This window comes from Semicossyphus pulcher, unplaced genomic scaffold (genome assembly GCF_022749685.1).
Source record: "Semicossyphus pulcher isolate SPU_LCO1_2020_fin unplaced genomic scaffold, fSemPul1.0.p SCAF_8, whole genome shotgun sequence".
NCBI classification, from domain to species: Eukaryota; Metazoa; Chordata; class Actinopteri; order Labriformes; family Labridae; genus Semicossyphus; species Semicossyphus pulcher.
The window spans coordinates 13,799,910-13,821,355 of NW_027211759.1; the positions used below are offsets into that span (position 1 = coordinate 13,799,910).

The window sequence follows — 21,446 nt, forward strand, 5'->3', positions numbered from 1 at the left end:
ACGCAGGTCTTCTTCGCGCCGGGGACATTGTGCCGAGTTCGGGCATTTAATCAAGTATGCAGCAGCCCATTATTTTATCAGTTAATTATATCAGCGTATATCGGCGTGTTGGCCGATACCGATAACGTGCTGATAATATCGTGCATCCCTAGTACTAATCCATGACAACTGCTGAGGAAATATTAAAACATTATTGTGGTGAAAACCGCTGAAAATGTGTCCTCAATTATTACTTAGTTGCACACATTGCTTCTCTCTACAAATACTTCATATAATATGATCTATGAATATTTGTAGTTGTGTATTTATGGTGCATATGCAGTTTCATTGTATAATAAATTACAATGGTTACAAACAATTACTTTAAACTTTTCATTTTTATTGAAAAACTGCCACAAAAAGACAAAAAAAGAAACAACACGGTGCTTTAATTTTATTAAAAAGGAAATCGAAACAATGCTAAGAAGAGGAGATTGTTTCAGAAAAAACATTTTTGCTTCTTGCCCCTGAGTTTCAGAGGAAACTGGAGAGCTTTTCTTATTTTTCTCCTTCACATGTTGACGGTTAAATCTCACTTGGCTCCTTTTGAATCAAAAGTAGGTTAAATGTTCTGTAAGAGCTTAACAGGAAGTAGAGATTAACTTGGTGTTTGCTACAAATACTTTTAAGGTATGTGTAGGGCTACAAATAACTGTAATGCATTTCTGATTGTCCCAGTTAGTGTGAAATATTCTGAATTCCACATGTGACACACAAACACCACGACAGCTTCTTTACTCAGTCCTGCTCCCTCTCTCCTGCCGCCTTGTTCACTGCACCGTCCACCAAGACACCCAGAAGGTCTCCTTCGGCCAATGAGATTCCTGAGTCATTGGGCGAATGTTGCTGATTGGTTTCTTGTTGGGATGATGCTGCAGTGGAAACTGTGTTCATGTTATTGCTCAGGCCGCCGTTGTTGCCCCCGTTGCTTGCCCTCATGTTGGAGCTGAAGTTCCCATGGTTACTAAAATTACCATGACTTGAACTGTTGCAGAGACTTCCTGTTGTGCCAGCGCTGTTGGTGCTTGTTGCATTAATGCTGCTAGAGCTGCTGTTGGGATTACTGGGATTTGCTGCTGCTGTGCGAGATGGAGGAGTGAATGAGAACACCCTTTCTCCTCCGCTTCCTGTTGTTCGAGCACTCAGGGGTCCAGGCTGGCTGTCAGCTGAGGGGAGGGGGTCCAGAGTGAGGCGGGGAGGTGGGGGACGGCGAGAAAGCAGGCCGTGTCCAGGTCTGAGTTTAGATATCGGGCAGAGTTGAGGTGGGGGGTCAGGGAAGGAGAAGGTGGGGGCACATGGCACCCCGCTATCCTCACTCAGCCAGGGGAAAGCAGAGGATGGAGGTGGAGGGAGGTTGTTTGGGCTGTTGGGAGGCAGCATCTGTGAGGCTACCATTGGATGAGCGAGGGAGGTGCAGCTGCGGTCCCACTCATTCTGAGGTCGGCGGGCAGGTCGAGGGCGGGGCACTGTAGGGGGGACACAATGGATGGGTGTTTGTGGGCAGCTGTAGAAACCCGGTCTCTCATACAGTGGAATGGTAGAGAAGGCATAGTCCTGATCTCGCTCTTGGTTTGAAGGCTGGCGGGCTTGACTCTGAGTTGATGTCGCTTCTGGGTGCAGGAACAGAGGGAAGCGGCTAAGCGGAGCTCCAGGGCGGCGGCGCAGCAGAGAGACCCGGGAGGAGCGAGGAAAGTTAGGGGACTGGACACCGAGAAGACGACCCAGCCCTCCAAGCAGCGGGGTGGAGTAGTTTGCTTCCTCGTTTTCTTTGATTTGCTCCAGATTGGACTGAAACTCCATCTCCTCCTTAGGAACACTAGTTCGGATCAAATAGATGATTATGTAAAGAAGTATTAAAGAACTGTGTGCTAGAAAACAAAAGCATTACTGAACCTGATATCCAGGGCTGAGCCCATGAAGGAGGGTTTGCGGTGTTCTGCGCTGGCAGCTGTGTAAGGAGGCTGAGGTTCAGCCTCGTTCCAGTACATATCTCTCTCAACCAACGGCAGTGTGTCGTACATCTCATCCACTGACAGCAAAGACACCTGGAAAACAACAGAACCAACAAAAAGTACGATACGGCTTCTGCCTACATTTTCTGAAAAAGTGGCAGAAAAGTTCGGCACAAATCCAAACCTGTAGATTGCGATCGACGAGCCAGTTGGTTTCAAAATCGTCATCATCTTCACCAAAAGGATTTATAAGCTGCTCAGCTACCTGAGGCCGTGAACACAAAAGATGATCGAGCTCAGAAATCAACAAATGATTACCATTTGTTGTGCAGCATCAGTGTACCTTGATCTGAAAATGAACCGTCCATTCCTCACCTTCAACCAACCGACGTAAAAGAAGAACTGCAACAGGGTGAAAACCGGCAGGTAGAAGTCCACATCATGACCAGGGTAACCCTGAGCTGGATCCAAGAACTGGCGACCAATCAGACAGGCCAGGAAGAAGCTGTAGACCGCCACTGTCACCACCTACTTGAGGAAGAAAAGTCAAGTCTGAAATGTTTCAAGACTACCTCTGAGTGGAAAATCTCTTGTCCAGTGTTTGATTTGCGAGTTACTTACTCAACAAGATCAGATGGCTAATTTGAGGAGTTGATCATTTCAGGTACATGATTATTGTTGTACCACACAAAATCACATTTATTGTTAGCCAACTGGTAATCTTATATTAGCTCTGCATTTGAAATTAGTAGTGTTAATTCCTTTATGTTGACTCCAAGTTATTACATATTTATGACTCTATCTACTGAATCTTTTTCTTCTACCGACAAGTAATCAACTTTATATCCAGCACAGTATATCAACAAAACCTGAGTATAGACAAGAGGCAGGCTGATCCAGTCATAACCGTACAGCTTCATACACTTTGCTCGTAAACTATTCAACTCCTGAACAGAGAAAAAAAAGCAGGACAGGGACAACCAATTTAGAACAATGTTTGAGAGCTTATATGGCCACAAAGTGACAGAGACGTTCAGACTCTTGCTCATTAGACCTACTGTGAGAATGGCTGTGAGTGCCACGTCGTTGTTGATGCGACCCTCCGTCCGAGCTCTCATAGCCAGACTGACAAACCACATGCAAGGAACCCAGAACTTGTTGTGAGGAGAAGGCAGGTCCTCCAGGTTCCTCAGCTCCTCTGAGGTCATCAAACCTGAGAGGCACAAACACAGCATGGAAAGGGAAGCAGGAAACCTCAAAGAGAGATGGCAGTTGTGTCCAAGAGCACCAAGCACACCAAGATACTTTTAAATACTGCAAACGAGACTCCACTGACTACATCTTACCTGCCTGCACCAGATGCTCCATGGTGGGAAACCTCTTGTAGACGGCGGTGCTGACGGAGCGGTAGATAAGCACACCGGAGAGGTTGGCGTATCGCATCAGCGTCCGTCGGGTCAGCCTGGAGGGCTCGTCAGCTCCACGAACATGACCGCCCACTAACGCCGCCAACCGGTCCGGCCAGGGGACGTTCTCAAACTGTCCCCACCACCGAGAAACGACCAAGGTGACATAGAAACCTGGCAAACAATCAGCAAGTAAAGAAATTGGATGCCTTCCTCCTGGAATGGATTCCAGGAACATGGTCTGAGATTTGAGATAAATTATTAGACATTTATTGTCAATATTTGGATAAGTCATGAAGTGTAAAAGTTGCCAATGCTCACCCAGCACAAACGACACAGGGATGAGCTCTGCGTAGCGGTCACAGTATATAGACAGCTTCTCAAACAGCCTCCTCTGCTCATCATTTAACACAAACCTGGTGAAGAAAACTTCCATTGAGTCAATTACAATTTTAAAAATAGCTTGCTAGATGATGTAAAACGCATCCAGTGTGCCAGCGTGGGGATGTTGCCGCTAAACTGTTTCCGGAAAATTGAAATAAAAAGAGCTTTACCCGGCAATGATGAGGTTAATCAGCTTTGTGTGAACTCATTTGGCAAGGGCTTGGGTGTAACATACTTTAATTTATACGTAAAATATTGTCTCCAGCTTTAAATGTCTCACTAAGTATACATCTTGTCACAATCTTTCAAGATTCAATTCAACCAAATGTAAGTGATTCATGTCAGAACAGGACATCAGAAAACATCATAAACAGATTTAACTCTCAAATGTGTCAATCAGCCTTAAAAATCCAGGATGTATCAGGCTGTATTCACTCTATCTGCAGACTGGAGGACATAAAAGATAGCTGAGGGATTCATATTGTTTTCCCTGAGAAAGCACCTGTAAACAACACTGAAGAAGTAGTAGAGAAGTGTGAAGATGATGAGCTCTCTGTAGAGAAGTTTATAGATGCTGCCCTTCCATCGCAGAAGCAGATGAAAGAAGGTCCCCAGACCTGCATCGGCGACCCTGCGGGAGTACGTTACGGTCATTGCTGCTTGCTGGCCGACTTGCTGACTGACTGTGGCGTGACATGAAGGAGAGCAAAGTGGTGTTTTCTTTTCTCTGTGCTTCTCCTAAAGTCAAAGTCAGCATTCAATGTGGATTTCATAAGGCCAATGTGGTCACAGATCTAAAATAACAAAGCAAAACAAAGCAACAGGGTTAGTCAGTTCTTATGTGTTCTCTACTTCCTGTACATTATGTAATCTTTGTTGAATTATCCCATGAATCAACGAAAACAGATTCTTTTTATACACTGTATACAATTTATGGTCTTAAATGTCTCCACCACACCTGATGAAAGCAAGCAAAAACAATATCTGAGGCTCCCGAACGGTCAATTTTACTGACTCCAACACAAGGCTGCGGTTGTGGTCACTTACCTCACATTGTGAACTATCGTGGCATCGTCGTCGCTGCGCCTGGAGATGTGTGGAAAATGTTGGAGAAACGGGGGAAGCAGGGAAGTAAAAGAGAGAGAGAGAGAGCAAGGGAGTCCTACACCTCCGGTCACTTGATGTGTTAATCTGTTTCTGTAACAAAGCTGCATTGTGAGGCCGGGTCCTGTTAATCTGAACAAATCTGAGGACAGCAGAGCGCCCACACAGCCACAAATAGTTTGTTAAGTGCTGAGTATTGTGATCAGATTTTTGGACTCTTATGCAACCAAAACTTCACAAACACACACCTTTAAACCTATTCTCATTTCAGTCAACTTCAAGAGGGAAAACTGTTTATTTGCCCTTTGAAGGATCACTGAGTGTTCAGTCATGAAAAACTCTTGATCAGGTGAGACTGTGCGACACCCCCTCTGCTGGAAGATATGTGCACAGCTTGGCTCTAACTGGCCAGTAGGGGTTAGCGATTAACCCTTCCTGTCTAACCAGGAGACCAACAGTGCAAAGTGCTGACAACCTGCTTCACACTATCAAAGCACGATTTCTGCTGCTTTTAATCATTTTGATGCACCAGACACAACCATGGATTAGTCTTTACCACTTTGGTGAGTATGTTCTGTGCATTTTTTTACATGTTCACTTTACATGTGTGTGTTATACTTGCATGATTAAGTTATGTTGACACTGTATATCTCAAAGAAGCAAATTCCTTTAGCATGAGTGTGACCTCCTCCAGCTCTGCAGCTTTCAGAGAGGGAAGAAGAAGAGTGTAAGTTATAGTTTAAACTCTGTGGACGTCCGCTAACTACTGGAAGACTGACTCTTTTTTTTTTTGGTTAAACTTTAATGAGCCCTTTAGTTTTTATATGATTTTAAGTTGTAACTCCTTCTTCTCTGCACCCATAGGGCACCAGGATCGTCGTAGACATATAAAAACATTTAACAAACTGACTTCAGAGGAGACATCGGAGCTGTTTCAGATGAGAGGCTCATGGATGCTTTTGAAGGAATTCACAGCGTCCAGATTTCCTCTTCTCCTCCGTCTTCAGCAAAAGTCAGCCCAGGTTATGAAGTCCTCAGAGCGGGGAGATCTGGAATAGCAGTTTATTCCTCTGCAGTCTTTTATGGTACACCTGAGGTCCATGGAAAGCATGCCGCCAGACAAAAGTCCAGCAGGGAGACTGAAGGCTGTGTTGTTGGACGGTAAGAGTCAAAACCTGAAGCACCTGGGGCACAAAAGATGAGTTCTTTGTATGTTTTTTATATGTTAAAAAGTTTATCTTTAAGCTTTCTCCCAAAGTTTAGTTTCAGTTTAGACTTCCCTTGCTCAAGGAGTCCCCATAGCTGGCCTATTTAATTACTTGTTTACAAGGGCCAGATTAGAAAAACAATGCAGTGCCAAGGTGCCGGATTATTTAAATCCTGTCAGACCTGAAAAGCTAGGAAGTGAAATGAGAGTAGATTGTTGTTTCAATTAACACATTATTGCACTCAACAACTTTTTTTATTCAGTTTGACTCTTATGTCCCTTTGCTTCAACAAAATTAGTTTATCTTTTAAATAGAATATGTAAGTCTATGCTTAACAACAGACAGAATTAATGAATGGACTAAGTAGCCAACTAATAAAATAATGATCTTCTAATCATCAAACAATATTCGGATGAATACACTGACGTTTGCTTTGCCTCTCATTCTGCATTAACAGCATGAAAGGTAACATCCCAAAAATATATTTTTTATAAATATATATTATTATCAAATTCTGTTTTCATATTTAAAATTATTTTTTTATTAAGGGAGCAAACTGAGGGCCTGATTTGGCATGTGCATGGACAACAAAATCATGTTCCCTTGGGGATATTGTTTTCATCTGTGATGGTCATGCTCACAGCCAGGGGGTCACGTTGTAAACTGGCCAACAAACACCCACTGGGTAAACTGCATTGAGTTATCTTAGTCATGTTCATCTATTAAAAGACAGGAACAGGCATGTTTTCAGTCTGTGGGCCAACTGCAGGCTCAGAGTTTTTTAAGACTAAGTTAGAGAGCTTAGAGAAAATTAGGGAAAAGAAAGAGACAAGGAAAGATGTGCAACACGTGTGCCTTTCCAATGGGGCTCACAGATGTGCTTTTTTATGGCAATTAATATTATTTGTTTAGCTAGAGGGTGGTTACATGAGCCTGACTGATACTGGAATATGAGTTCTATTGTTACAACCACACCCGCCCAACCTCTCCCACTGTATGGTACGCTAAAAAAACACGAAAGAAATATGTGTTGTTTTGGTTACAGTTTTAGTTTTCTTAACTGAAAATTAGTCAAATTTATTTGCAGTAAAGGCTGCATTCTTTTTCACACAGCGATGACATTTTTAAATGAATGGTCAGGAAGACAGTGGTCATACATGAAACAGGTCACATGACCCTTAAATCACCCCTTATAATTGAAAGTGGTGCTGTAACTGTTACAACCATTCCCTGGCTCCCCTATTTTATTGACCACTGTGGAGGAAATGTGCTTGTTTTCGTCCTGTTTTGCGTCTGTAAGATGCCGTTTTAAGGCTGGATGCAAGTACATCTGCCTGCAGATTATAATAATATGTTCAGGGATTATGTTTTGCATTGTCATATGTTATCTTATATGCTTTAAGTCTGAAACTGTAATTGTGCTTGCCAGGACACTCCGGAAACTCGCTAGGAAAAAGATTTTTGATCTTGATGAGATTTCCATAGTGGTTAAATTCAGTTTTAAAATACAATGTAATTTTGATAATTTGCTTTTTAGTACAAATCATAATTCTTAATGTGTTTGATAAAACAACCCCCAAGTAAATTTGGGGAGAAGTAAGTTCTCAGTGCTTAATTTGTTGCCTCCAATCCGGCCAGGATGATCTGTTGGTATAACTATTTTTAGTTCCGACAATAATGATAGGGCTTAAAATTAGGTGTATAGAGCCTCACATACACCCACTCATTGATAACAGTTTACCCAGGGAAGTGGCAACGTCAGTGAATAAAAATATGACCCTGTTGGTGGATATTTGCTTAAATGTGTCGTTCGGCTCCGGACAGCGTGTCTCGGTCAGGGCGTTGGGTGGGTGTGGATGTGCTGTCATGTGACCGGTGAGAAGGAGGCAGAATGAGAGCAGACACACTCGTTTTCTTGGACTGAATATAAAATACCGGGTTTAGAAGAAAAAAAGTTGAAGGACATTGCTGGATAAGTACTAAAACGATCGTCGTTCATTTTAAACTTCATCGTGTTTTGTCACTATTGACACAGCCGTTGCTGCTGCTGCTGCTGTTGTAGGTTGCCTACGTCAGCGTCCGCATTCCTCCGCTGTGATTTAAAACGGCTGAGATTAGTTAACAGAAACGAGCTAACGTTAGCTCAGTTAGTACAACATTTACTAATTTAAAAACAACAACTGAAGGACACTGGAGGTGAAAAGCTGACAGACACCTACAGGGAGAGAGGTTTATCTGCTGTCCTGGACACTGACAGGGTAAGGGCGGTTACTGTGGGGAGGAAACCTCCTCGTATTAAAAAGTTATAACTATTAGCTAACGACAACAAGCTAGCTATGTTAGCGGAAAGTGTTTATTATTGTTTGTGTCTAGAGTGAGGCTGAACTTCATACCGCTGTGGGAAAAAGTCGCAGCATTAAATATTCATTTAATGTTGCTTATACGATGATAAATTGTCAACTATTTTAACTATGTGTAACTTAGATGTACGAATATGAAAGAGCTGTGAAGGACTATTTCTTCCTTTTATGTAGCACAAATGGATGATAAGCGAATATTGTTTGGAAAGTGAGGTGGGAAACAAAAAATAATACAATATTATATTATGCACCCTTATCCTTGCCATATCCTTGTACATGAAGTTCCTGTGTATTTGGTATAAAGTTAGCAGGCTGACATGTATGCTGTCTCAACAGTCCAGCTGTAAATCTTACTTTCTTGACCAATGAATTGTCTGGGCTACTGAACAACATCTTATTGCAGATATTAGTTTTTGTTGATACACTGACTATGAATAGGGTTAAAAAAATATAATGAATCCAAAACATTTTACACAGACCTACAGCCTCTCTAAAACAGTATAAATATAAAATTAACAATATGAAGTCATTGTTTGTAGGATTTAATAGTCCAACTTCTAAATGGACCTAAGATAATCGCATCTATTTTATAGAAATCACCCAGTTCACATGAAAATGATGACTTACTGGTTGCATGCTCCTCATTAAGTGACTTCCTGATTCCTCAACATGTAAAACCTAAATGTGGTTATATAATAATTTAGGATTTGCATCAGAGTTATTCTTAAAGCATATTTACTTCTGCAGCACTGTTAAGACACACACAGAAAGACAAAGTATAGCAAACAGGATTGTGTAAATTGTGAGGTCTGTCATTATCATTACTTCAATTATATATATTAAACTGTCTTCATAGCAACCTAATGAGCACTGATTGTATTTTATGCTTGTGTGAAGTTTGGTAGATCTGGATCCAGAGCCAAAACCCAGGGTGGAGGGAGGAGGCCAACCGAGGCCCACCTCAGGCAGAGACCATGGCAGCCTCTCCCGGCTCCGTAGCTCCTCGCTGGAGATCAAAGAGAAAGAAATCAGAGAAAAGGGCTCAGAGATCCTGAGGGAACAGCTGGACGCTGCAAAAAAGGTGTTGTAACCTCCTTTATGCTGACAAAGAAATGTGTGTTCTGAAAAATAGAGTTGACAAAGCAATAGTCCTTCCTTGGTAAAAGTGATTGTGACATTGTCTCCTAAACATTTCAGGAACTGAAACTGAAGGACAAAGAGTGCGAGCGTCTGTCTCAGGTCAGGAATCAGCTGGAGCAGGAGCTGGAGGAGCTCACAGCCAGTCTGTTTGAGGTAAGCAGTAATCATTGCTTTCTGATGATGCTCTGTAATTTTGACACATGCCTGAAGCCCTGATGGTGAGGGAATGCTGTGATTCATTACAAGACTTTTCACTCAGTTTACACAGCGCAGTGGAAACAATTACTGCAAGCTAAACACTACAATATTTTAGCTTATTCAGAACAAAACTTGCAGCCTAACTTGTATAAATCTATGCAAATCAATATGCACAATATTTATCAAGAACAACATCTGATCAGAGGTTTTAGATTCCCCTTAAAAAAGGAATATCTTCAATTTTGATTGTCTAAAAATGTATTAACTTTTCAATCTTCATCACACAGGAAGCTCACAAGATGGTGAATGAAGCTAACGTCAAACAAGCAGTGGCAGAGAAGCAACTGAAGGAGGCTCAGGGAAAGGTGTGTGTGAATTTGTTTCTCTTTTTCTGTATTCCACTTTAGCTCAGAGATTTGAATGACCCTTTCTCCCATTAAAATAAAAAGCCTTGATTTGATCTTCTCTTTATTTCCTCTGTACTCTTTCTGTGTTTGGCTTCCAGATCGATGTTCTACAAGCAGAGGTGACGGCGCTCAAGACTTTGGTGTTGACATCAACGCCTTCTTCACCAAACCGCCAGCTGCACCCACAGCTGCAGTCTCCAGGAACCAGGGGAGCGCACAAACATGTCGGGGGCCACATCCGTAACAAGAGCGCGAGCGGCGCCTTTCCACCTTCGCATGGAAAACCTGAACCTTCCTCAGTTTCCATTCAGCCTGCGACCAAAGAGGACCGGGAGGTAACTTGAATGAAGCTTGTACTCGTGCCTCTCTTCTCCTTAAAGTACGTTTCAGCCACTTTGGACTTGTGCATTTCTTCTGTTTCTACTTTTCATTCCTGTTTCCAGTCTTGACTCTTTGCATTTTCTTTCCCCTCAGTACTAACTTCTACCTGACTTGTTCCTCCTCTCTGTCCCTGATGTCTCTTCATCTATCAGCCTGCTGTTCCTGCTCTTCTCTCTCTGATACTCTGCCTGGTTCCTGGCCAATCTGTCAATGTGACCTTTGACCCTTACTGGGAGCAGCAGGGAGAGGGGCTAGGTACTGACCGCCGCCAGGTAACTGCATCCCTTCAGCCTGGCATGACATGTCTTTCCTGTTTTCTGTTGCTTTGAGCTTAAATAGGACATAGAACAAGTTTTCCTTCCTGAGTTAACTGTCACCGTTCAATTGTCAAACTAAATTTAACCAAACATTTGAAATGTCACAGAAAAGAAATGTGAAGAAGGTTTGTGTCATCTAATGGTGTGGAATGAATAAACCAGGCTTGTGGTAAAGCGTAGTTATTCAGCAGGTAGCGGTATATGCTACGCTTTATGCATAGCTTTAATCACCAATTTATAGAGTAGAAGAAGTTGAGCTTGTGAACTAGAAATAAGTCTCAAAAACAGCTTCTTCTTCTTGTGTTATTGTTTAATGGCCCAGTGTGTGGATCAGGAAAACAGCTGATCAGCTAAGTAAGTTAAATGTTTGATGTGTGAAAAGGAAAGTGTTTCCTTATCCCATTTAGCACAAAAACTCTTTTTTGCAAAGGCAGTTTTGTGGAATTTAACCATTTCCAGTTTTTGTAATAGATACTTCAAAATACCACCAACAGGTAAAAGTTTGTACTTGACCTGTAATATATATTTTACCATCTTTTTTCCCCCCATACATTTGGTCTAGACATAAATGTCCCATAAAAATAATGTAGACATCCTCCTAATATTTCCTTTGGAACCACCATCAGGTCAAAGCTTTGATATGTTACACTTACCTATATAACTAAAGACATTCCCATCAGTCGGAGGCGTACCTTGTGTGAATTGCTAATTAGCACATATTAATGAAAAGTACATTTGGTACATTATACAGGCATCAGTTTGTATGGCTAGATTGCAGATGATGTCACTTAGCCTTGTTTGGCCCCACAGAGCTGCTAGCATGGCAGGAGGTTCTCGAGTGTTTACTTGACGTCTTTACTTGAATTTAGCTGTTTTTGTTTTTAAAGAATACATTGTTTGTTGAAGCCTGAGTGATAACAGACAAAGTTAAAACTGTCAGCTGATGCTTAAAGGTTTATAAATAAGCTATTTTCTTGTTCACAGATGGACTCCATTCTGTATGCTGAGTTTTTAATGTGGAAGGAAAAGCCAAGTGTAGACCGCTCCTCTGCCTTCCTGAGTCGCATCTACAGAGAAGACATCGCGCCCTGCCTCTCCTTCACCAGATCTGAGGTCAGGATCTCGCTTCACCCCTGCATCATGTGTTTATATTACACAGTTTGAAGCTGCGTTAACATGACCGATTATCGTTGTTCACAGCTGTCTCAGCTGGTGCAGAGTGCAGTGGAAAACAACTCTTTGACAATCGAGCCGGTAGCCATGTCAGCGTTACCGATGGTGAAAGCCTCGGCTGTAGAGTGTGGAGGCCCCAAGTGAGTTATCACGTCTACATATTAACTTTGATCCTGTTTCTCTCTCACTAGCTAAGTTTTTTTTTTCACTGTCTTACCACAAATCTGAGAGGGGTTCAATCAGTGGGCACATTTCTAATCACTGTCTGATTTCAAAATATTTTTCTTCCAGTGGCTTTAGGGCAGCAATAGAGACGTAAGTCCTTTCTGGAACTGATCACCTGCTGAGCTTTTCACTAACACAAATGACTAAGGCATGAAATGACGTCTGCCTATCCAGGCGTCTGTAAACAATCTTTAAATGAATGATCCAGACTGGGCTCTGCATGTGTCTGGGTGAATTTGAATGAAACCTTTCCTCGTTTTCCAGTGACTAACATTCTCTGATCGTTCACTCCCCTTTGTGTGTGTTCTCACGTAGTCTTTGTTCACGTCTGGATACCTACGTTTCATTGTTGATACCTGATTTTTAATGCAGTAAATCAATGAGTGTCTTGCAGATGTTTTGTCTGACAGCCAATCTTTTCTCTTATTTGTAGAAAATGTGCGTTAAGCGGCATGTCGCGCCTCTGCCGACATCGCATTAAACTTGGAGACAAGGGGAGCTACTATTACATTTCTCCTTCCAGTCGAGCGCGGGTAACCACTTTATCTCTTTAACCTTCATTAGATACACTGCTTCAGCTGCTCTGTAGTGTTGCTTCATGCGACCTTGTCCTTATTTCTACTTTCTAGATCACAGCTGTTTGCAATTTCTTTACTTATATCCGCTACATCCAGCAGGGCCTGGTGAGACACAACGGTAAGTTAACACTGAAATATTTGAAATGCTTTTACATTTCTCTTAGCGTTGGTCTGTTTTACCACCGATGCGTTGTTTCTTGTTCTTGTGCAGCGGAGCAGATGTTCTGGGAGGTGATGCGTCTCCGCAGAGAGATGACTGTGGCCAAGTTAGGTTTCTACCCCACAGACCAGGGCTAGAGCACCTGACCGTCCACTGACACACCAGGCACGACTGCATGAGTCAGGGTGAAAGTGTGGTAACAGGCAGGTCTTGGAGGAGTTTCTGTGCGGGACCAGTGCTGCAGCAGAGACCAACCAACAAGGGAAGCAGAAAATGTTGGTGCACCCTTTCATGCAATTAGTCAAAGAATTAAACCAGCACAGACGGATAAAAAACCTGACTTCAAAGTGGGAGTGTTATCCACTGATTTGGAAATGTATTTTTCCATTATAGTGCAGGCCTTCAGTAATTCTCGGGTAATGAGAGGAGAATTGTTTCTGTTTTGTGAACTCTGAACCTCCCTGGAGGAGTTCCCACAACTTGTTATGGTTAAAAACAATAGATTGTAAGTATCATGTGTCAGGCATTAGTCTGTTGAAAAAAGATGAGCACATTGAAGCAGTCTAGAGTTTCTTACCTCAAGTATTACGTACTTATGTAACTATATAATGCAGTAGTTCTGCAAGATTGCCAATATCCATGTTCTTTACACAGACAATTATTTGGTTGTTTTCTTTTATTTTTACATCAATGCTCCCGAGCATTACGTAGTAATTTGTTGACAGCATGGCCTTAACTTTGTCTATGCACTGTTCTAGATGCCTCCTATAAACACACCAATGAAACCGCTTTAGACTGTGGCCTGGTCCATACTTAATCAGATGTATTGTTAATGAATAAGTCATGACACCTCCACGCTCAACATAGTGACAGTCTTACAGTAGAGTCAGAAAGTGAACAAGCTTTAATACAATAAGCACATATTGCAATATGCACAACTGTTGTCACTGTAGTTTTGCACGTCTGCAGAACAGTATGTACATACAGTAAAAGCCATACATGACTTTGCATGAATGCAGTAAATAGCCATAATTATGCAATGTATTTTGATTGTACCTAATAGTATGGAGTTATTATTGGACAATTTTTACAGAAAACGTCTCTTGAAGGTAAAAAAGAAGAATATTGTTTCAGAAAGTGCAATAATATCTGCTTCTTAGCCCTCTGAGGGCGTCGGGGTTCCTGACCTCAGTGTACCAGTAATTACCTTTCTCGCTCCATTAAAGACAAGGCAGTGTAGCACGACTGTGTCACCTTTGTTCTGTGTGTGATTTATTGGTCCATATCTGATGGGAGATAAAATGATCCCCTGGTTTCACTTTGTTGTCGGATCTTTGTGTCTTTTTGTAAAGTTCAGCCTGGCATTCACAAACCATGACTCATAAGTGTAGTCGATTTTAACCCTGTGCAATGACACAGAGACCTACTTTTCTCAGGGAAAATACTGAGTTGGCTTAAGATTATTTAAGGTAATCAGCAGGAAGTGACTGGCTACCCCAACACAAAACCCACACTCACTCACAGCTGCCTCACAGGTTTGTTAGCAGGAATCAGGCAGGGTGGCACTGAGGAACACTGAGATCATATCCTGCTCAGAGGGGCTTTATGGTATGAAAATCTGTTTTTGGTTCAGACATTCCAGTAAGAGTTTAGTTTCCGGATAGAAAAGACTTATGTAAGCTTGTTATTCTGTTTTAATGGCCTCATCATACAGATTACCACCGTGTTATACAGTTTGACTTGATGAATGAGCTGTTTCTGAGTGGTCAGTGACACAATGTGAAGTCAGAGGACAAATGTTGTGCTGTGTTACAATGCTGGAAAACATTGATGTCTTTGGCCTATTATAAATTAACAAGACAAAATATCCTACCAATACAGACATTCAAAAACAGGTGCACATATAATCACTTTAGGTGGCAAATAAACTGAAGACAGTGAGATCATTTTCATACAAAAGTGTACAAAACTCTTTAACTTTTCCCCGGGCAGCATGCTGCATTTATTAACTCTTCTTTCTTGGGGAAATATCTGAAAAAGAGAAATTTTGTTATTCAGGCATCATTTTAAAACTTTTTTTTTTTGTTAAAAAACAGATAAATACCTTTAATTTACTTGGGAATTTTCTACATATTTACAGCTTTGGTAATCGTTGATTCTCTAACCTAACGGCATCCATCAAATTAATTTCCTTCTTCAGTGGCTCACCTTCGATAACAGAGCATGATCATCAGCAGCACGGCCACACCACCGATCACTACTATCACTGCAGTGACCACAGACACGGCTGACAGCGAGGAGGGTTCTGGAGAAGTGCACAGAAATGTAAAGAAACTTTTTAAAACAAAAGAGCTTCTCAACAAACTGAATCATAAACAACAGACCAGAAATGATGTGAACCAACCTGAGCAAACAAAGGAGCCTGGGATGTTGAGGCACTCCAGGTTTTGTGGGCAGAGAGAACTTTGTTCTTCACATTCATTAATATCTGCGACAATAGGTCAAAACAGGCATCACTGAGATTCAGAAGTTTCAAAATAATCAAGATATAAAGATATTTTAGAATTGTGAATTATGAATGGATCTTATCGGTGAAAAACTTTTTTGCTATCGCTGAGAAAAACTTGTTGACAGCAAATTAATTCTGCAGATGTCCCTGATTTTTTGGTTGCATCAGATTTCCCGCTTGTCAAAAGTAGAAGTTCACATTCGTATTTTTTATGTGCCGTTTTAAAAATCTCATTTGGACTCTAAATATTCAGGATGTTAATTCTAAAACAGCAGCTCTCTATCAAAACAAGAAAAGCTTGGCTTAAATCTCAAGAGTCTCGCAAAAGAAATATCATACATGTATTCCACCCATGTCACCAGGCCCTAGTTCAGCCTCCCTACCTTGACATGTTGGGGGTGCGGGGCTCCACTGCTGGCTGTTCGGATCACACTTGACAGATGAAGATCCCAGCAGCTTGAAGCCAGCGTGACAGTGATACAAAACCACAGAGTCACAGAGCTGCGAGTAGCCGGATTGAATCCTGGGTATCGGCCCACATCTCGGATCTGGAAGAGAGAGGACAGGAAGGGTGACGTGACGCACAACCAAAAAATCACAGGTGTCTTATTTTCCAGCTCCTCACCTGTGTCGGGTTCTTTCCACGGGCCGAGGTCCAGGTGGGAGATGAGCGGGTGTGAACAATCCAGCATGTCCTCCGGCCTCTCGGTGCGTGAGAACGGGTTAGCGGGGACGCGAGTGATGTGGCTGTTGTCACAAATGATGCGGGACAGAGACACGGTGTGGAGATGTCTCCTCTGGGCGATGGTGAACACTCCTTCTCTCTCCCACCAAAACCTCCAGAGACAGACAGATTTAAATTTCTCTACCTGCATCATAATCGTCACATTTTTACACCAGCAGTCTCACAGAGGATTTAGTTACCTGTCCCCGTCTCTCAGCGCTCTGAATTGTCTCGCCAGCAGGCAGGACAGGAGCGGTCCGACTCGACCTCCCGGCAGAGCGGGCTCAGAGATAGCCCCCACCCACACATCGATGTTGTGCGGTGTCCTGTACAGGAGCTGGAGTTTGTGAGCTAAAGTGAAATTACTCAAAATTTCGGCCAGTTCAGATGTCGTGTTGGGAACAGAGAGGCTGCAAAACTTTCTCCACGAGCCGTATCCTGTTGGGATGAGATTGGAGAGATGCATACAGGTTAAAGGTGAATTAAGCGAGGTACTGAAGGGAGGGCATTCAATACGAAGTTCCAGTTACTTTTGCAACAAATCATTTTGTGCACCACGCTGATATCTTGTTTAGGATCTTTGATGGATTACAGCATACACCTGTCTCCCTTAAAACGTTCTATATCAGGATTTCTCTCCTCTGTTTCAAGGCCAAAAACAAGAACAGGTAACTTAAATCAACTTAAAAAGTAACTTAAATCTACTTTTGATAAAGCCTAACTTTTCTATTTTATAACCCTTATAACCTTTATTATTTTTCTCTTACATTGTATATATAGTACCTTGTTAGATAAAGGAGTAGAAGAGTTTAAAAAGCCTTAATTTCACATGGAAAAATGTACCTTAGGTCTTCTGGTTTTGCTGTTTTGCTGATGTATTCTACACAAATGCTACGGAGTTCCTTGGATTGCTTTTTGGACAACTGCATTTAACACATTGATTAAGCTCATTTTTCCACCCATGCAGTTACCCATTCACAAGATGAATATAGTGCATTTTAAGATAAATTTACCCTTTACTTTTATTGATAAGTTTTATGTACCAGGGTCTTAGTAATTTCTTTTAGATGCAAAAAGATAATGTTAAGCATATTTATTAGTCATTTAAAAGTAATAATCTTTAAGATTTTCAAGTTAAGTTACTATCTATCCCCAAATTAGGTAACACAATGGTGATTGAGCCCATGGCCCACTCATGAAAGGCCCTGCATTTGCAGTATATAGTATTATTACAGACTGGGTGTCTGTGGCGACATTCGTGGAAAAAATCACAAGCAGCGCCCAGTTAGTGACGCGTTTTCCATCAGCCAGCAGTGGTTGGTCTGCCAGAGAGGGTAGGCGGAGCTAAGCGGCTGCTTTTCCGATCTCTGCAAGTGTTGCGAGTAAACAGTAATCTACTATGGCTGAACAAACAAAGATCGATGACTACAGATACAACTTCAAAAATAAGTGAAAATCCAAAGAAAAAGAAACAAATTTGACGCTCAGATGAAGGCAAACAGTCTAACAAGGAAAGCGACCATCAGCGAGGAAAATCAAGAGTAACAACTGTAACAAAGGGAGCCAACCGTGCACGTCTGGTTATCTGGGAAGGGTTTTCCTGTAAATGCTGTTTATCGCCATAAGGTGCCGCCAAATAGAACAAAACTGAGATATTAGAGATTATCTTCATCATATGATTAAATGAGGAAATAAATGTAATCTGTCTTGTTGACAGCAGAAGATCTTCAGTGTAAAGTGTCACTGTAAAACGTTACTGTATCAAAGGTAAGAAGTTGGTACCTGGCAGGCCGTGATCCCGGCCCCTCTGGAGGTTAAGGGCCCCGAGATCAAGAGGCATCCCACCCTGTGCCTGAAACAGCCTCTCCGTCAGCTCCTCCACCATCATCTGACCTGGAGTCTGCAGCTTGGCAGGAGACAGCAACAGGCCGCGCAGCACAGGGTCGATTCCACCTAAAACACCAGGAGAAGAAGAGCCACAGAATAAGAAAAGATGAGTTATTCATAGGCAAATTTAGTTTAGTGCATGACAGCATCAGTCTTTACCTTCCTGAACAATCCTCCAAGAGGCAAACAGTGAGTGGTGCAGAGGCAGCGGCGGATGCTGGGAGTCAGTGGTGTATCCTGTTCCCAGCCTGGTCACCACAGGCTGCACTGTGACGTGGGCAAAACGAAACGCAGCCGCTGCAAAGGTGTTAGCGATGCTGGGATCCACCTCAGGGTCGTAACCCTCGTAGGGAGGCATCAGACGAGACGTGGTGCTATCACCAAGGACCCGCGGCAGGTAATGCTCCCATGTTAGGATCTGGAATGATAAAGGAATCAGGTGGGAATGCTCTCATAGGTAGATATGAATGACCAGCTGAGGCTGCTGTTGGTACCTGATGAATGGCTCCCATGATCTTGCGAGCCTCCTGATAGAGCGTGTCAGGGCTCCAGTGAGGGTTAAGCAGGTGCAGCTCTTTGACCATCCGGTTGTGCTCTCTCAGAAACAGCGTGTGCAGGGCGATCATTCCCAGATGCTCATTAGCTCTTGAATCACCTGTGGAACATTAATCATGAACCACAGCTGACTCCAGTGACGCTTACAGAGAACAGACTGACCGAGAACAGACAGAGAACACTTTGTTTACTCGCTCACCAGCGTGAAAGCAGGATGTGATGTTCCTCTGCCGCATGGATCTGTCCCACGCCCCTGAGGCGGTGGAGTTTCGAGGGCCGCAGGGGTCCAGATGAGGCTGCAGGCGTGGCAGGAATGGCATGTAGGCCAGCTCCTGGTCCGAATTATGGGAGTTGAGGGCCATCTCACCCAGAGGGGAGGAGTGGTTTCTCAGAGCCGAGGCCAGGCTGGTGGAGCTGCCGTACACCATGCTGGCATCTACAAACGAGGTGATGGCGTTGAGCTGCTCTCGCTGGCGGTGAGACAAGACTCCAGAGACACAGCTGGGAGCAGAGCGGAAGAAAGGCATACAGCTCTGGAGGCCATTACGAGGATCAGACAGAGGGATCTGGGAACAGAAGGGAGTCGATGATGAGTGGAAGTGGGTTTCTAACTACTTATAATAACTCTCCTATTAAAAAAATACGTGGACACATTTTCGAAGTATGTTTCTACAAGCAGCTGGTGATAATGCGCACCTGTATGGGGAAGCAGGGCGTGTCCCGGCTGCAGGTGCGCGTACAGTCAGCTCCGGTCCTGAAGGCAGCTGTGCTGGGGCTCTGAGGCGTCAGCACCATGTCGTGGTCTATCCACTGACCCCACTCCACCAGCAGGTGGGACAGAGTCGAGTCCAGAGAGATGTTGTCATTGTGAGTGAACAGCACCTCCTGAGACACCAGCCGCACCTGGACAGCAAACAAACGTGTTGGAGTTACAGCAGCTGAGGACAGAGGAGGACCGAGTGCTGCTGCAGGACTCTTACTGGAGGCAGAGTGGTGTTATTGTAGGTGTGCTCTGGATCCCAGCCTCTGGGCATTCCCCAAGCATCCTCGTACTCTGGAGGCAGCCAGCGGGAGTATGGGATGTTTGCAGCCCCCCATCTGGGATGCCGTCTGAACATGACAAGAAAAGAAAAGACACACAATTACGTCACTTACACTTCTTTGTAAAGACGTGCTTTTTGTGTGTTTTTTGTCCTTAAACTTTGTTGAAACTTTTTCAAAAATATAAATAAAAATGATACCAGTGTGATATAGGAGGATTTAAAGTCAGTCTACATCCTGTCTACATGTAACAATCCTTGCATGTGTGTGTGTTTGGCACCAACCTGTTGTTGCACTCTCCTGTGATGGATCTGTAGCGCTCAGACAGGCAGTCAGAGTCACAGCTGGGTCTTTGCAGCTCGGTGGAGCAGCCCGTCGCCTGCAGCAGATTCTCCACATCTCCTTCGCTCAGAAGCTCTTCAGTATTTGTATATAAGAAAAAGAAAGTGGAGTTTGGATGTGTTTTGTGGCTCCTCTGGATATATAAGTGAGTCCATGTTGTTAAAAGTAGTTCAGAGCCTCAACCTTCATAAAACCTTTGGTTTTGTTTAGTTCAAATTGGATCAATAAAAGAGTGTAACAATGTTAATCTGTGGCCTGAAACATACAGAGAGAGAAGCATCTCTATGTGTTGTGTGCTGCCGTTCAGTACCATGAGGGCTGGGCTGCACCATAGTGTGAGTGTAGACCATCTCTCTGATCAGCTCCACTGTGTTGTCCAGCAGTTCTGCAGCCCAGATCTGAGTCCTGGTTCTGGCTTCAGTCTGTTTGAACTGAGCCAGCAGGTCACTGGGTCTCAGAGCACCTTCGGACAGAGACTTCTTCACCCTGGAAACAGCAATAGCTTTATCTTTTTCTTAAGATTATGACTTAATCTTGTCTTAAATATTCCATTGCACATAGGTCATTTGTACCTTTCAGTTGTGCGCGCATAAGCAGCATCAGTCAGCTTGATCGCCCTCTGAAGAGCCTCCTTCACAAACACAGATCCTGGATACACAGCACCTGAAATAACCACAAAGGAAAACAGAATTAGAAAGTCTCCTCAGTACCTGGTCTAATCAGTCATTGATAAACAAGAAGTCCTACCTGAGGTGTTGTCAAATACTCTGTGAAGTGAAGCATGCTCAGGGAAGGAGAGTAGGACGAGAGCCAGTCTAAGCAGAGAGACGAACACCTGAGACCGGAACACATCTGAATGAATATCTCAAGAAATGTGGTCCTTCTGTCAATCACACTGATTAAGAATTAAAGAGAGAAAACTCACCATGAGTGCTGTGTCCATCGAGAACACTAAGACTGTTCAATCCGCGCAGAAAGGATTCACTCCAAGTTCAGAAGAAGAATCACGCTCGTGGCATCTTACCGCTGTGCTGAACCCGACTCATCTTGAGACCCAACCTGCGCATGTGTGTGTGTTTGCATCGATGTGTGTTCGGCTCAGAGCGGTGAGTTTGCCATTTATACAGTGGCAGCAGGGCCAACAGGTATGTGCAGAATCCCCTTATCTGTCCTGCTGGTGACAGAGCGAGACATCAAACACTGGACTCATGGCCTCGACCTAATAACCTTTCAAATCAAATTTAATTCTGTGCTCTCACCCGTGATGAAAACCGGCTGTCATATTTGGATCATTTCAATTAAACTATTCTACCCATCCCTGCAGAGAGCAGAGAGCGTACATCAAAGCTTTAGAAA

General features: G+C 43.1%; 3 protein-coding genes across 3 annotated transcripts; 1 reads left to right on the forward strand and 2 right to left on the reverse strand.

Moving 5' to 3' along the window:
* Positions 1-718: 718 nt before the first annotated feature.
* Positions 719-4,435, reverse strand: best1 (bestrophin 1). Its single transcript, XM_069686902.1, has 9 exons — positions 4,284-4,435; positions 3,719-3,813; positions 3,338-3,571; positions 3,050-3,204; positions 2,861-2,938; positions 2,367-2,519; positions 2,176-2,256; positions 1,933-2,084; positions 719-1,855 (listed from the first exon to the last, which is right to left on the reverse strand). Exons 1-9 carry the CDS (start codon positions 4,433-4,435, stop codon positions 778-780), a joined length of 2,178 nt encoding a protein of 725 aa, XP_069543003.1. The 3' UTR covers positions 719-777.
* Positions 4,436-9,664: 5,229 nt separating this feature from the next.
* rab3il1 (RAB3A interacting protein (rabin3)-like 1) lies at positions 9,665-14,344 on the forward strand. Its single transcript, XM_069686354.1, has 8 exons — positions 9,665-9,746; positions 10,079-10,156; positions 10,297-10,533; positions 11,881-12,009; positions 12,097-12,209; positions 12,728-12,827; positions 12,924-12,990; positions 13,084-14,344. Exons 2-8 carry the CDS (start codon positions 10,091-10,093, stop codon positions 13,167-13,169), a joined length of 798 nt encoding a protein of 265 aa, XP_069542455.1. The 5' UTR covers positions 9,665-9,746; positions 10,079-10,090; the 3' UTR covers positions 13,170-14,344.
* A 661-nt stretch (positions 14,345-15,005) lies between these two features.
* epx (eosinophil peroxidase) lies at positions 15,006-21,033 on the reverse strand. The gene is made up of 17 exons (XM_069686062.1): positions 21,016-21,033; positions 20,826-20,925; positions 20,663-20,753; positions 20,401-20,576; positions 20,033-20,165; positions 19,688-19,817; positions 19,404-19,610; positions 18,907-19,273; positions 18,647-18,807; positions 18,312-18,570; positions 18,048-18,218; positions 16,466-16,703; positions 16,167-16,378; positions 15,925-16,089; positions 15,437-15,520; positions 15,241-15,337; positions 15,006-15,063 (listed from the first exon to the last, which is right to left on the reverse strand). Exons 1-17 carry the CDS (start codon positions 21,031-21,033, stop codon positions 15,006-15,008), a joined length of 2,667 nt encoding a protein of 888 aa, XP_069542163.1.
* Positions 21,034-21,446: the final 413 nt, after the last annotated feature.

Excerpts from the sequence above, each read along its gene's own strand:
- best1 (XM_069686902.1), bottom strand. The coding sequence starts at position 4,435 with ATGACCGTAACGTACTCCCGCAGGGTCGCCGATGCAGGTCTGGGGACC. Across the intron at positions 3,205-3,337 it reads GGAGCATCTGGTGCAGGCAG|GTTTGATGACCTCAGAGGAG; the intron begins GTAAGATGTAGT and ends TGTGCCTCTCAG. Across the intron at positions 2,085-2,175 it reads TCGTCGATCGCAATCTACAG|GTGTCTTTGCTGTCAGTGGA; the intron begins GTTTGGATTTGT and ends GTTGTTTTCCAG.
- rab3il1 (XM_069686354.1), top strand. The coding sequence starts at position 10,091 with ATGGTGAATGAAGCTAACGTCAAACAAGCAGTGGCAGAGAAGCAACTG. Across the intron at positions 12,210-12,727 it reads GTAGAGTGTGGAGGCCCCAA|AAAATGTGCGTTAAGCGGCA; the intron begins GTGAGTTATCAC and ends TCTTATTTGTAG. Across the intron at positions 12,828-12,923 it reads CTCCTTCCAGTCGAGCGCGG|ATCACAGCTGTTTGCAATTT; the intron begins GTAACCACTTTA and ends TCTACTTTCTAG.
- epx (XM_069686062.1), bottom strand. Across the intron at positions 20,166-20,400 it reads GGTGCAGCCCAGCCCTCATG|AGCTTCTGAGCGAAGGAGAT; the intron begins GTACTGAACGGC and ends CAAATACTGAAG. Across the intron at positions 15,338-15,436 it reads AGGCTCCTTTGTTTGCTCAG|AACCCTCCTCGCTGTCAGCC; the intron begins GTTGGTTCACAT and ends GCACTTCTCCAG.